The following is a 13193-nucleotide window of genomic DNA, read 5'->3' on the forward strand; positions in this document are numbered from 1 at the left end:
CCCCAGTTACGTTTTATTTTCCAAGCATCAAAAATACAGACTGGACCAGTAAGGCAAAAAAGTATCAAATACCTGCTATAAGTAAGCACATTTTCAAGTTTCTGTGTGTTCCAACAAATGCACACACTCACAAATATGAGTATGTCCAGGACATGTGTTGTGCATCCACATATCAAAAAGCAGATGAGGAAAATTACTGTGTGACATTGAATAAAAATTTTGGGACAGAAAGAAAAATGAAGGTACTGAAGGGTACTGGGCTCTGGCATTTTGCCACAGATGCAATAAAGTTACTGTGAGTGGACTTGTACCATTGGAAAAAAACCCTGAAAACTGGAGATAACTAACACAGAATATTTTTTTCCTAGACTTCCTCAAAAAAAGTATGTTTTTCAACAGCAAAGTTTTCGGCCTCAGAAGTGGAACCTTTTTGTAAGAAGCAATGCAGGAGGAATGCGTAGTATTTTAGGGTTTCATTCCATTTGCCTGGATTTCCCTTCGTGCTTTTGCTGCCAGAGCAAAGTTGTTTGCAGAGCTCTAGCAAACGAATCATTTAGAAACAGTTGTTAATCATAATCCCTTACACATACAGTGGAGGAGTTCCTGTGTAATCTTCATCCCACTGGTGGTAAGATACAGGGCTGTAAAGAAGAGAGCAATTTGGCCATAATATCAAAATGGAGAAGGAGGAGAGTTACAGCCCCCCTTTTCTCCCTTTGCAGCTCCAGGTTCCCTTAGTCGTCTGGGATTCCCAAGAGTGGATGTTGCAGCTAAACTAAGATTTCTGTTACAGCAGAAATACAGTGGGATCTTCCTGGGGAGCAATGGTCCATTTTTGACTGGTAAGAGCAGCTTTTCACAGGAAGAAAGGTGCATTTATCCAGCTGTGCATAGGGAGATGGTGTGATGAGCACAGTATTCAAGCAGGAAATACTCACACACTGAAACACCCGCCCTTGGTGCTGCTGCTTTCTTGTTCCTATTTTAAGAGGATCTGAGAGGGGTGCTTTCTCATCCTGTGTGTTGTGCAGGTATGTGGAGGTTTCCCGGCGCAGCCCAGCTGTTGCTTCAGCCCCAGGACGCAGCTGTCCCCCATGGCAGCTGTCCGATGGATTTCTGATGTGGATTTTTTTGGGGCTGTCTGCGCAACTTGCAGCAGGCAGAGAGAGGCTTTTGTGCCTGGTGCTTGGTGAGGGGACTAAGTCTCTCTGTGCCACATACTTCACTTTTGTGGCACAAAGGAGGTGGGCTCTGTGCATGTGTGGAGTGAGGTGCCGGCAGCAGTGCAGCACCTGGGGTGCAGGGAGCACATCTGTCCCCCTGCCGTGGTGTGTTATTATGGCCTGTCTCGTTCGTGCCACATGCAGCAAGTTTTGTCTCCCTGCAGTTTGGGGCCAAGGCTGTCTGATCCCACACTGCCGTGCTGGACTCCTTATCACCCAGAGCCAGGGTTTGGCCAGTGCTGCGTTCTTGCGATAATCCACATCTGCTTCAAAGAGGCGACTGTGTTCTCTGGCACAGGGCATGGGGATGGGGCCATCAGAAACAGTCAACAATCCAGCCATACAACCAGGGTGATTTCCCTAAACTCCATGTTCACATTTGCTACTAGCTTTCAAAGCAAAAAAACCCTTCTAAATGTTTGGTCCTCACAGAAAAGCCAACTGGCGGACACCCAGTTTTCATTTGCATGCCCAATTACCCAGCTCATCAGCTTCCCTGTTTGTTGGTTCACCCTCATAGGAGGGATGTCCACACTTCCCCATGCGACTCCTCTGCTCACAGGGACAGAGCTGTGTCTGGGTTTCTGTGGTAGGTGAGCTTCACCTCACCAGGTGTGAGGAGCAAATGCTGCAGGCACAAGTCCATGATGGGCCCAGGCAGGTCACCAGCCAGCTTTTGTCTCTCCCCGGAGCACGCACCATCTTGCCCCGTTTTTTAGGCTGTGGTGGTGGTGCACAAATCCATCCAGGGGTAAGAACTTGTGATCTAACCCATCTGTAATTAAAGATGAATTTAATTCACATGCTGACTGATCTTAGGTGAGGAATGAGTGCAGTCTGTGCAGACCTTGTGCCTCTAAGATAAGCCATTTATCTGTTGATTGCTTTTTATGACGTGACACATTTTGTTGTTAAGCTTTGGGATTGGAAACAGAGAAGCAAAACATTATTTTATGTGGTTTTGGTATTATTTTGTTGTTAAGCTTTGGGATTGGAAACAGAAGCAAAACATTATTTTATGTGGTTTTGGTATTTAGCAGTCAGATGTACTTAGAAGTTGGATTGAACAGAACATACAACTCCTTCTGAGCTGCTTGATTAAGATCCAAATTTTTTACTTGGCTAATTGTCAAGTCCTGTGACTGGTGCTGGAGAAATAAAGCAAAGTGTCTACTCTAGGTTCTTTTTTAGCACTATTCACATGTGAAGTAAGAACCTGCCCCTTGCCTTGCTGTAATAGGGTTGCTGGCATCACTTAACTATGTGCTTTAAGTATATGCTTGGAGGTAAGTTAATGTTTGGTTACTGAGGCCCATGCCTGACATACTGTGCAAATTATGGAGGGTTTGGTTTCCTGGCCACATTTAAACACTGGAGAACCATGTTGTTTAGGCTGTAGGATTGCTTCCTTTGGTTTTGTTTTCATCAGGATGGAAAAGCTGATTTAAAGAAAAAAAAAAGAATTGATTTCTGGTTGCTTTTCAGTCTTTTTTCATCTCTTTGCTTCTTCAAAGTCCAGTCAGTTCTTTTTTTTAAAAAAGTAATCATCCTGCTATGAAAAGCTGAAAAGAAATATCCTTTTTTTCCCAACAGCATGGGCCCATTTGTATATGTGATATTTTACTCCTGATAAAAGCAAGTTTGCTTTTATTTTACTCAAGGTTTTTATCCACTAGGGAGTTCCAGCTGTGCAAGAACTGGAACAGCTGAATGGACAGCACGTTAGCTGTCCATTGATCTTATTTGACCAATTCTTTAGCGCCTTTGCAGAGGGAGAGCTCGCTCTCCTGCTTTCAGACAGACAGCTATATTGTCAGCTTTTGAGGAGAAAAAGTTGCTGTTTCTTTCATGCTTGGTGGAATGTAGACTCCAGAAGACAGATTATTCTTGCAGCAATCTTCCTAATGCACTTGTAGTGCAACTGAGAGAGAGAGGCTGAGGTATTTCACAGCAGATGAATGTTTGATGAAGTTCCATGGCCTTTACAGTTGCTGTCAAGGCTGTGGGAAAACTCCCCGTGTGGCAGGAGAACGGAGCCATGCAACCAAAAAGGCCAAAGTCCTTATCTGGGCCATATTTTAATCTCCCTCTTGCTTTCAAAGATTTGACTCTGCTGTTCCATTTCTTGCTCTGGTTTGGATTTGCACATTCCATGTCATTCGTGGAATGACCACAGCTGAAAGCCTCATTTAATGTTTGCCAGGATAACTACGGCAAAAATGGGGGAAAGTTAGCAGGGCACAGCCTGGAGGAAGCTGCAGCTTCCTCGGAGCAGCACAAGGAGCAAAGGATGGGGAGCAGCTATCCAGATGGTTTTTACCACAATTAACTGGCTCTGGGTAAGGTCTTCTGTTTCCTTACCGTAAGAGTTCTTGTGCCTCTGTGATGCCTTCTGCTGGCAATATTTTCTGCTCATACCCATCACCTTCCTAGCCTTGCCAGCTGGGGTCCTGCCCAGAGATCAGCTTTTATTCCTATTTTCCTTTCTGACACAGAAAACCAAAAGGTGTCATTTGGCATGGGGACACATACTCTTTGCCTATAAGGGGAGAAAGGAATTGTAGCATTAAAACCAACTGTAAGATGCCACAAGAAGCTTGGAAGAATTCCCTGCTTGGTCCAGTTCACTATTAATTTCCTGTCTGCATCCTGTATGCAGATACTGGATGCTCAGAGAGAGTGTACATCACTTTGCGTGCTGTCCTCTCTGCACTAACCTGATGCTAGATTGGCATTTCTGTATGAAGGCACTACTGGATCCAAATGTTCCTAGGAGTTGCCTGTACTTTCCATCTATGTTGTCAAAGCCCTTGCAGAGAAGTCTGGCCTGTGATATTGTTCTGCTCTGCCTTCGTGATCAGGGAAGCTGGCCTTGCTGTGTTGAAGGGTTAAGCCATTCTCGTAAGTGGATTTTGCTGATTGGATTGTCCTCCATGTTGATGCTGTGATCGAAGTGTAATCACATGAGCAATGTTAAAAATCTGCCTGACACTGGAGGCCACAAGCTGGTGCTGCAGCTGGTGTGGCTGAGCCAGTTTCTGTAGCCACTGGGCAATGGGTGTGTGTAACCACTATTGTTTCTGATTGCCTCTGGTGGCCCTGCCCAAGAAGTGAGGTGTGGCAGGCAAGTGTCTGTCAGCTCTTTCATGTGAGCTGAGGCATCCACACCTCTGGACACACAGCAAGCTCCTTGCTGCCACAGTGTCTTCTGTGCCACACACCTCACCAGCTCCAATGTGCTTGCCTTTGAAAAAGGAATTGTTTCTGAGAGCAGGATACATCGGTGCATTCATTTGAGAAGTTCTCCATGACGTATTGCATTTCTTGTTTGTCGTTTACAGAAACCTGTTTCCTGCAAATCTTGTTGCTGCAGCTTTCCGAACGGTAAGGTCTGTGTGGACTTTGGACGTGAGCTACAGTGCACAGGCTCTTTTATTGGAAGAGGACTGGAAAGATGGTGTAGGAAATACCAGAAGTTAATTTACTTACAGAAAGTGGGGTTTTTAAGAGCACATGATATAGTCAGACATACAACTTCCATGGAAAATGATTTGACAAGTATTCCTCAAACAAAAGCATATCCAAAGCCCATCTTTTCTACCTTCACCAAAAATATTCTTAAAACTTTTGGTGCCATGTTGGGCAGCAGTGGCAATCCTGCTTTGTGCCAGGCTGCTTACCATTTTGCAGGAGCTAGCTGGGAATCCCTTGGCTACATAGTTTAGAGCTGGGCTCAGAACAGACGAGGCTGAAGACTTCTAGGCTCCCACATGTGTGAGCATTACCCGTTGCCTGATGGTTTTATTCAGTAGTTTCCGTTGTATCCCTTGCTGGATTAATTACTCAGCCTGGCTTCTCTTCCAACAGAGACTATTTGGTGGGATGATTACTGGCACCAGAACATAGTGTGGTTTAAACTGATGGATAGGAGCTGTAGGGCTCCAAAAAGATTTTCATTTAGTTATTATTGCTAATTTTAGGTGTCAGGATAGAGAGGGTTGAGAATATTGTCATGGTGCAGAGTGATTCTTTGTGATACAGGAGCAGAACAATAACTTTTGCTTTCATGGTGTTCTGTGGGTTTGCTTTTGTATCAAAACCAAGGGCAAACTCTTAAAATCAAGTTCCATTTTGCATGAATATATAATGTGTGTATGTGTATGTATATATATATATATATATATTAAAAAAATGTATTCCATGAGTAAAAACAGAAGCAGTACAAAAATAACACCATGAAAAGGATATTCTGTGATGCCTCGAGTGTCGAGATTGCGTGTGTTCAGGGATGAAATAAAGCAGTCCTCTTTTCCTCTGTGGTGCTGTTGTCACAGGGAATTGACAAGGACAGAAGCTTTTCCTTCCCTCATATTTAAAGAAAACAAGCCCAAAGAAGTGCCCTGCTTTTGTGAGGTGTCTGGTTTATTTATCAAAGTAAACTGTTGCCCTAGATTTTAGATATTTTGCTGACAATTTTAATGCCTGCCTCACCATTTTTGTCTGGTTGTGGTTTCTTTCTTACCTGCAGTATGCGACAGATTATAAGATGCTGCTCAGAAACACTACCTCTGGAAACACCACATGGGAAAAGGTAAGGTTGCTTCTTAGGTTTTGAAACAAATTGTTGTCAGTAGTATTTGACTACTTCACAGCCTTTAATCCTTTCCAGCAGTCTTGGGAAAGAAACAAGTACTTTTCTTTGCCTGGAACTGAGATACACACAGGCTGGATGAGTACGCACAGCCACAAGAGAAAGCTGTGATGGAGAGTTGAGCTCAACGGATGTGACCCATGACACTTTATTTTTTTAGGCCGTGCTTTCTTAGACCTGGTCTCACTTGATCTAAATTTTAGTCAGTCTGCCTAATGTTTCCAACTAACTTTCTGTAGACTTGGAATTAAATAGCAATCAGGCTGGCTGAGTATGTCCCTTAAGCCTTACTCTTCATTAAGAGTTTGGAGAGAATGAATTTTTTTCCCTCTACCCAAGGCTCCTAAAAAAAAAAAAAGAGATTTGTTGGGTTGAGAATTTTTTCTCATTGCTGAAATTTTGTTTGGAGCAGTAACAAGTGGTCTGAAGGAGTAAAAATTACAGACAGAACATTACCAATAGGCTATTGTTGCAATGGTGTCAAAAAGGGAACTGATGTGTATGTGTAGACAAAGCAGAGAGTGGTATCTTCTATATGTAGCTGGTAGCTTCCAGAGATGCTCTGTATCCCACTGAGTGTCATTTCTCCTGCAGACAGGGCTATCAAACATGTTTGTTATTGGCCAGAGCCAACATGTTGCAGGCCCAGCAGTAATTACCATTGTCTTACAGGCAGCATGCTGTGAAACAGACCCAGGGTCCCAGCCTGCAAGGTGTCACCTTGCTCCAAATAAAGTGTCTCATGTGCTGCCATGGGATTTTGGGGAGACTGGTCTGAGAAATTTCAAGGTGATTTTCTCTTCCTCAGGCTCATTCTGGCTGTCTGAGCTCAGTATCAGATGTTGGGTTACTATGTTTTTAATATGATTTGAATTCCCCTAGGGCAAGAGACTAGTAATGTTTGCATTTGTCATGGAAGGGCTCAGCTGGGGTTTGCACACCAGTTTGTAAAACCATCAAGGAAAAAGCAGTTTATGCTCCCCCAGGGAGCTCTGGAGCCTATCCCTGAGCACAGGAATCATTGGCTTCATTACCTTCTCCTCCCCATGCGTGGTGTGTGAGCAGGTGATGCAGAACAGTGTTTGCAGACTCTGCTTCCAGCCCTGGGCTGAACTTTCACCAGCCCTGGAGACAGGATGACAGGTGACTGGGATGATGCATGAACTGAGCAGGGGCAAAGCTGTGCCTTGCCTGAGAGCCTGGCATCACAGGGTGAGCAGTTCCACTGGGGAAGGAGGCAGCTCCCTCTGCTCGGTGCTGCCCGTGCCTGTGGGATTGCATTAGCCCAGATCCGCAGTCACCCCGTGTGATACGGATGCAGCCAGTGACTGCAGAATGCCAAGAGGGCACTTTCTCTCTCCGTGCCCTCCTGTCCTGGGGCAGTGCATGCCCCTGCAGCATCGTGCTGCTAGAAACGCGTTCGGTATGAAAGGCAGCGTGCGTTTAGAGTTGCGTGTTTGTTGCAGAGTGCACAGTTATTCGACATTTAAGCAGGGGTAAATGAAAGGGGAGCAAGTCTTACATTTATCTTCAGTGTCAGGTTTGATATGGGCTCCTTAGCAACCAAGCACGTATTAAGGCTTACCATATCCATTGGACAGAGTGCTGGCTGTCAAGTATTTTCTTAATGCTTGTTCAACACCATCGCTTTTCCTTAAGAGATAAGAATGCATCTTTTGGCCCTTTAAAATGCAAGATTATTTTTTCATTTTTCCTCTCTTTTTCCTGCTTATCAGTCTCCTGTTTGATGTAACATCAGAAAAAATATTCTGAATATGCCACTGGTGTCTGTTTTTGCCAACAGTTATGATGATGTAAAGGTTATTTCCACTACTACTTTTCCAAAACCTTTCTCAAGCTGTTGGAGCAAAACCAGAGCTGAGCTTCTTTAATTCCAGCAGACGCCCTTCTGTCTCTAGGGAAGAACAGACCAAATAAAAAGAGAGCATCATCTCAGTTTTGTTAGCTTAGTTTCAGTACTGGTCTGACCATAGTATTTATGGATAGATGAGGATTAAGTTTGGAAAGAAGAGTATGATTTTTGGATATCATAGTGACAGAAGTTTGGTTCCAGAGCAATAAGATCATATTCCTATCTACTTTTTTCTTTCTTCAGCAGAATATTTGAGTGAAGAGGAGAAATGTTTTCCTTCAACTTTCCGTACGAATAGTGTAGAGCAAAATTTTCCATTGATTGTATTTTTTTCCCCCCACTGGTTAATAGGCCCTGTCTTCTCTTGCTGATGAAATGAATAGTGGGGCACGTAGATGTTTGCTCAGCCATGTCCTTTTTTTGTTGTTTCACATGCTCACCTCATGTTTACCCAGCTTTTATGGCTACATCCTCTCTGTTGCTTTGGCAGCAAGACTTCCTGGGGCACAGACTATCTCACTTTACCGTCTGCAGGACAGGGACCCTGGGGGGGCTCAGTTCCTTTTCTGACAGGAGTAAAAATACACAAACCAGTTGTTGTTCTTCTTCCTCACATCACATGGCTGCATTTTCTTTTCAGCCACCTACTACTGGGACAGTTCAATGTCAGCAGTTGTTTCCTTGATAAGCATTTTGTTTCAAGAGCTAAAAAACAATGGGATCTTCAGAGAGATTCAAGGACCAGAAGAGCTCCATGAATCTTCCTAAGAGAATGAATAATTTCAGGCAAACAATAACATGTCCCATAGTTTGTCCAGGAATAAAGTTCTCAATAAAGCTGTTTTTGTTTGGTGTCCACAATGCTGCTTGGTTTGGCAGCCCCTTTGGGGTGATGCACTCTTCTGTTAGAGTACAAAAAGGCTGTTCAGCATCTGCCAGTTTTAGAGGCCGGGATTGTGAGGCTCTTCCGCTGAAGATTTACTGCTGGACTCATTCCATATTGTGTCGCAACGAGGTGGAATTCCCTGAATGCTGCTGCAGATCGTCCCCTTGATTTGCAGGGAAAAATTTCTTGCAATATGTTACTACTCTGGGCAAGTGGTGCATCTTCTGCCTACATCTGCAGTGATGAGAGGCTGTGGTGAATGCTGTGTGTTGTAAAGAAATTGGTGAGAGAGAGAGAGGAGAGCAAGACCTGAAAGTGGGGACAGGATGACAGCGAATAGAGGGAGACAGCTCGCAAGGTTTTGGCAGTGGCACACACAGTCATCCTCTGGTCACCAAGAGGTCAGGGGGTCCCCAGATCACAAAATCTAGGCTTGAAGGGCTAGTGAATGTGAGCACTTGGAGAACAGCAGCAGCAGTTACCACAGTGCTGGGAGTAAGGTGGAGAGACACCTCTCCAACGTTGAAAGAAGACCATGTACTGTCATTCTGAAGAGTACAGAGTTTCTCTCCCAACAACACCCAGGTCAGAATGCCAGGCTCTTGCAGCACTGAAACACTGAATTTCTGTTCCACAGCGAAGTTTTATATATTTTTTTTCAGAATGAGAACCAAAACAAAAGAGTATTCAATGTTTTTAGGACTTTTTGTACGAAAGGTTTGGGCGCATTATGGTAAAATTCTGTTCCACCTGAACTTCTCATATTAATCCTGTATCAAATGAACCCAGTATAAAATGATACATATTGTAAAATAACATCCCATGTACACACACAGTTTGTTGATTAATGGGAGGGTGTCATTTTTTTGGTCTTAACTTCTCTAACCACAGAAGAGTTTAGAGCTTTCAGTCACAAAAAACCAGAATATAGCCAAAACCATCCAGACAGAGAAGTGTTACTGTGTGTAACAGCATATTTCTTCAGACATCTCTGGAAATACACTGTGCCTCATGTTTAATATCTGTCCATGTTCTCAGTTCTTTCAATCAGACATCAAATAAATAGTGGCAGCTTAGCCCTGAACAAGCAACTAATAAAAAATTGCAGATTCCATATCTAATTATTTTTTACCTAGCAAATAAAAAAAGCTAGCACCTTCACTGTTTGTAAACCCTTCTGTTAACAGCAGTTTAGCCTTCCTGCTTTTGTGTGTAATTTATATTTTATCCCCTTCCCTGCAGGACTGTGTTTCCACCTGCCATTGAGAGACAGTCCAGTTCAGCAGTGTACTTCCAGCAAAAACATCATCTTAAGCAGGCTCGTTTTATCAGATTTAGCAGATCAGTATCCTGAGTTCTTTAGTCAATATTCATTTCAAGCTTTTAGCTCAGAATGTATTTTTCTTTCCTAGTGTTGAGCTAGTGTCCACTTAAACTAGCCAAAAGGCCAAAACTTGTACACAAACCTCATCTGTTATAGAAGTTCTTCCAAATAAAACAACAATTTAACATGTTGAGTTTGTACTGCCAAGTTGGGGGGAAAAAAGAAACAGTTTGTCAAAACAATTATATTTTTATGTAGCCACAAGAGCACTCATTCAGTTCATATGATACTACACTGCCAAAGAGAGCTCCAGCTCTCTTTGAGAAGCAAACTGTGAAGGACTTACATAGCAGACCTGTGGGCAGACTAGTTTTTGTTAATAGGTGGATCCTGTTTTTTATCCTCTCACTTTTCCCAGGCAGTGACATGGTTTCTGAGAAGGGGAGCAGGTATCTCCCACCGACATGGACAGATGAAGGAGTAGGCTGCTACAGTTTGCTGCCTTTCTCCCCTCTTTTTTGCTTCATAATACTGTTTTATTTTCTTGGGGTTTTCACCTTGGTATCATCATTGCACCAAAATCATGAGTAAATGGGAGTTTTTGTGTTCTCAGTGACCTTTTCAGGTCACTGAGAACATAAGTATTATATTGAAGGGCACAAGGGGAGGTAGTAGCAGGCCCTTTCCTTCTCCAGTGAATCCATGCCAGCCCATAGCTAGGGACGTTTGTATCTGAACTGTGTTCTGATCTCTTTGATTCCCTCCAGCAAAATAGGTTCTTCCTTTCCAAAATAGGTTCTGCATGTTGATTTCAGATCAGTCAGGCAGCAACAAAATGAGGTGACCCTTTTGTTAAGTTTTGTGCTATTCTCACATGTAACAAGCCTTCTTGTTTTGTCTCTGCAGGTCCCTGTCGGTACTGAGATCGAAGGGATGAACATCCTGGGACTGGTGCTGTTCGCTCTGGTTTTAGGAGTGGCACTGAAAAAGCTTGGCCAGGAGGGGGAAGATCTGATCCGTTTCTTTAACTCATTCAATGAGGCAACAATGGTCTTGGTTACCTGGATTATGTGGTAAGTGTGTGACTGCACTACAGTCTAAGGCTGATTTGTCTTTTTTATCCTGCCTATTAATGAGCAAATACATTCTTTCACTTGCTTCCCTGGAGTCTAAAGTTTATGGGGTGAATGTTGCTCTGATCAATCCTACAAAGCTTTTGACTCCAAAAAAGTTTGTTAGTTAGGGACTGGAGCACACTGAACTTTCTCATTAGGCAAGAAACCAGCATTGGAGGAGGCAGCACCTCTAGAGAGTGGTTCAGGCTACCTAAGCTGGGGTAGGAACAGCCTCCTGGCTGGGTTTTCCATCAGGTAGGATGAACCTTGGCCTTAGAGCAGTATCATGGCCGTCCTTGTGTAGCTATATGGATTTAGGCTGCTCCTGTGGCACCAGCAGTACTAATACCTCACATACAAAATTAAAAATATTCATAAGGATAGCTAGCAAACAAATGAACAGTGGGACATTTCTCACTCCCTTTCCAAAGCTGGTGAAAAAGCTGTAAATGTACCTTAGCAGGAGTATTTTTTTCCTTCTTCATTCTGCATTTTTTATTTCTACTGTTTTCCTCTCCCTAAGAAGTAGAAGGGTTTTAACAAAACACCTGATTTTACACAGTTAGTTGCTATCATTAGGGATTGAAAAATTCGGTCTCCAAGCAGCTTAAGCTTTTTGCTGTTGAGTGTAGTTCCTTGGACACTGAATACTGATAAGAGGCAGTTCATGTATTCAGCTTATTCAGTGCTAGCACTTCAAGCCAATCAGTTGGTATGTAATCTTTTATTTTGTGGCTTATGGGGACCACTGCTGACCCTTAACAGTGTAGCCCTCACTTGTTCTCTTTCCTTTCTTAAGGCTCTTGTGTAGTCCTGGTATTTATTCAAGATCTGTCAAGCTGCATGTGCTTCCCAAGGGATACTTTGGAATGGTGAAATCATACGAGCAGGAGCAGAGGCAGCTTGAGCTCATATCTGGTCCTGTTCAACAGCCACTCTCGTGTTTAGCAGCGCTTCCGTCTCAACTTCCAGTTCTTTCCTCTCCGGCCTCCCTCTTCAAGGGGAGGAATTCAGTGTTCATGTTTGCAGGGCTTGGGCAGGACCAGGGCTCAGCTGGATCTGGCTAATCAGGGACCTCAGAAACACAGTTCAAAGGCAGAATTGCAGAGGCTAAGTGGGGAATGTTCCATAGGCCCCCCTAGAGATTTGGCCAAGGGAGGACAGAGGATGCTCCCATGGGTCTGGGACGTAGGGAGATGCTCTCTGCATGGAACAGGGGAGCTGCAGAACCACTGAGGGAGAGGCAGGCCAGGAAGAAGTGAGTGATCTGAGCAGCCTGAAGGCTTGCCCACCTTTCCAGACCTTTGCATGCTTAACCAAACCTTCAGAAGTTTGTCCTGACTCCACAAATCAGCTTCTCTGAACATGGGCATTGGATTCTTTATTCCTGAGATGTACAGCGAAACCTTTTGTAGTCACATGATTTCCTGGGGCAGGATTTTGGGGAGCTGGATGATCTTTTAGTATTTCATAATCTTAGAAGCAGAAAGGGATGGAGCGTGGACAGCATCAGCAGAGGTGCTCAGACACAAACATCCCAGTAGAGCTTAGGAAGGAGCTGGCCCTGGGCCTGCAGTGATTCACACAGTTTGTTTAGAGCTGCTGTGCTGTTGGTACAAGGGCAGTTCAGTCTTTCCAGGGCTGATCCCAGCTGCATTACTGGGACCAAAGGTGTGGCTGTGGCCTGCAGGTGGCCCTTCCCCTGGAGCAGTTCCAGGTGCTCTTGACAAAGGAAACTTCAAACAAATGCTGACGTGGCATGTTTCTAGATGAGAGGCATGGATGTGTGTGTGCCTGGCTCTTGGCTTGGGGGAAGCTCTGGAAGCCTGATCATTTAACTTAGTCCTTTTTAGGCAAATAGCAGAGTTAATTGCTGTCTTTGGCACACTCATCAGCAGCCTTTAGCTGAGCTCTCTGGTATGCGCACAGCTTTCTCTTAACACCCACTGTGTTGGCACCCCATATGTCTGTGATTTTGATGACCTGACTCTGTACTCGTGCTGTGAGTTTCTGCATGTGTAAGACCAAACACTTTCACCCCTCTCTCTACTTCAGTGATACCATACTGCTCCTTTCCCCTCCCCACTGTTTTCTTGTCCTCGTAGCTCCTGGCAGCATTCC

At 44.1% G+C, this 13193-nt stretch overlaps 1 protein-coding gene across 1 annotated transcript in view; it reads left to right on the forward strand.

The window, feature by feature from the left end:
• Positions 1-4499: 4499 nt before the first annotated feature.
• The window catches only part of SLC1A4 (solute carrier family 1 member 4), a 15082-nt gene continuing 6388 nt past the window's right edge, over positions 4500-13193 (forward strand). The window contains exons 1-3 of the mRNA XM_008635446.2: positions 4500-4607; positions 5752-5814; positions 10864-11030. Of these exons, the coding sequence (XP_008633668.1) occupies positions 5770-5814; positions 10864-11030 (212 nt within the window). The 5' untranslated portion in view covers positions 4500-4607; positions 5752-5769. The remainder of the gene's footprint in view (positions 4608-5751; positions 5815-10863; positions 11031-13193) is intronic.

The sequence above is a fragment of the Corvus brachyrhynchos genome, unplaced genomic scaffold (assembly GCF_000691975.1).
Source record: "Corvus brachyrhynchos isolate BGI_N302 unplaced genomic scaffold, ASM69197v1 scaffold416, whole genome shotgun sequence".
Taxonomy (NCBI): Eukaryota; Metazoa; Chordata; class Aves; order Passeriformes; family Corvidae; genus Corvus; species Corvus brachyrhynchos.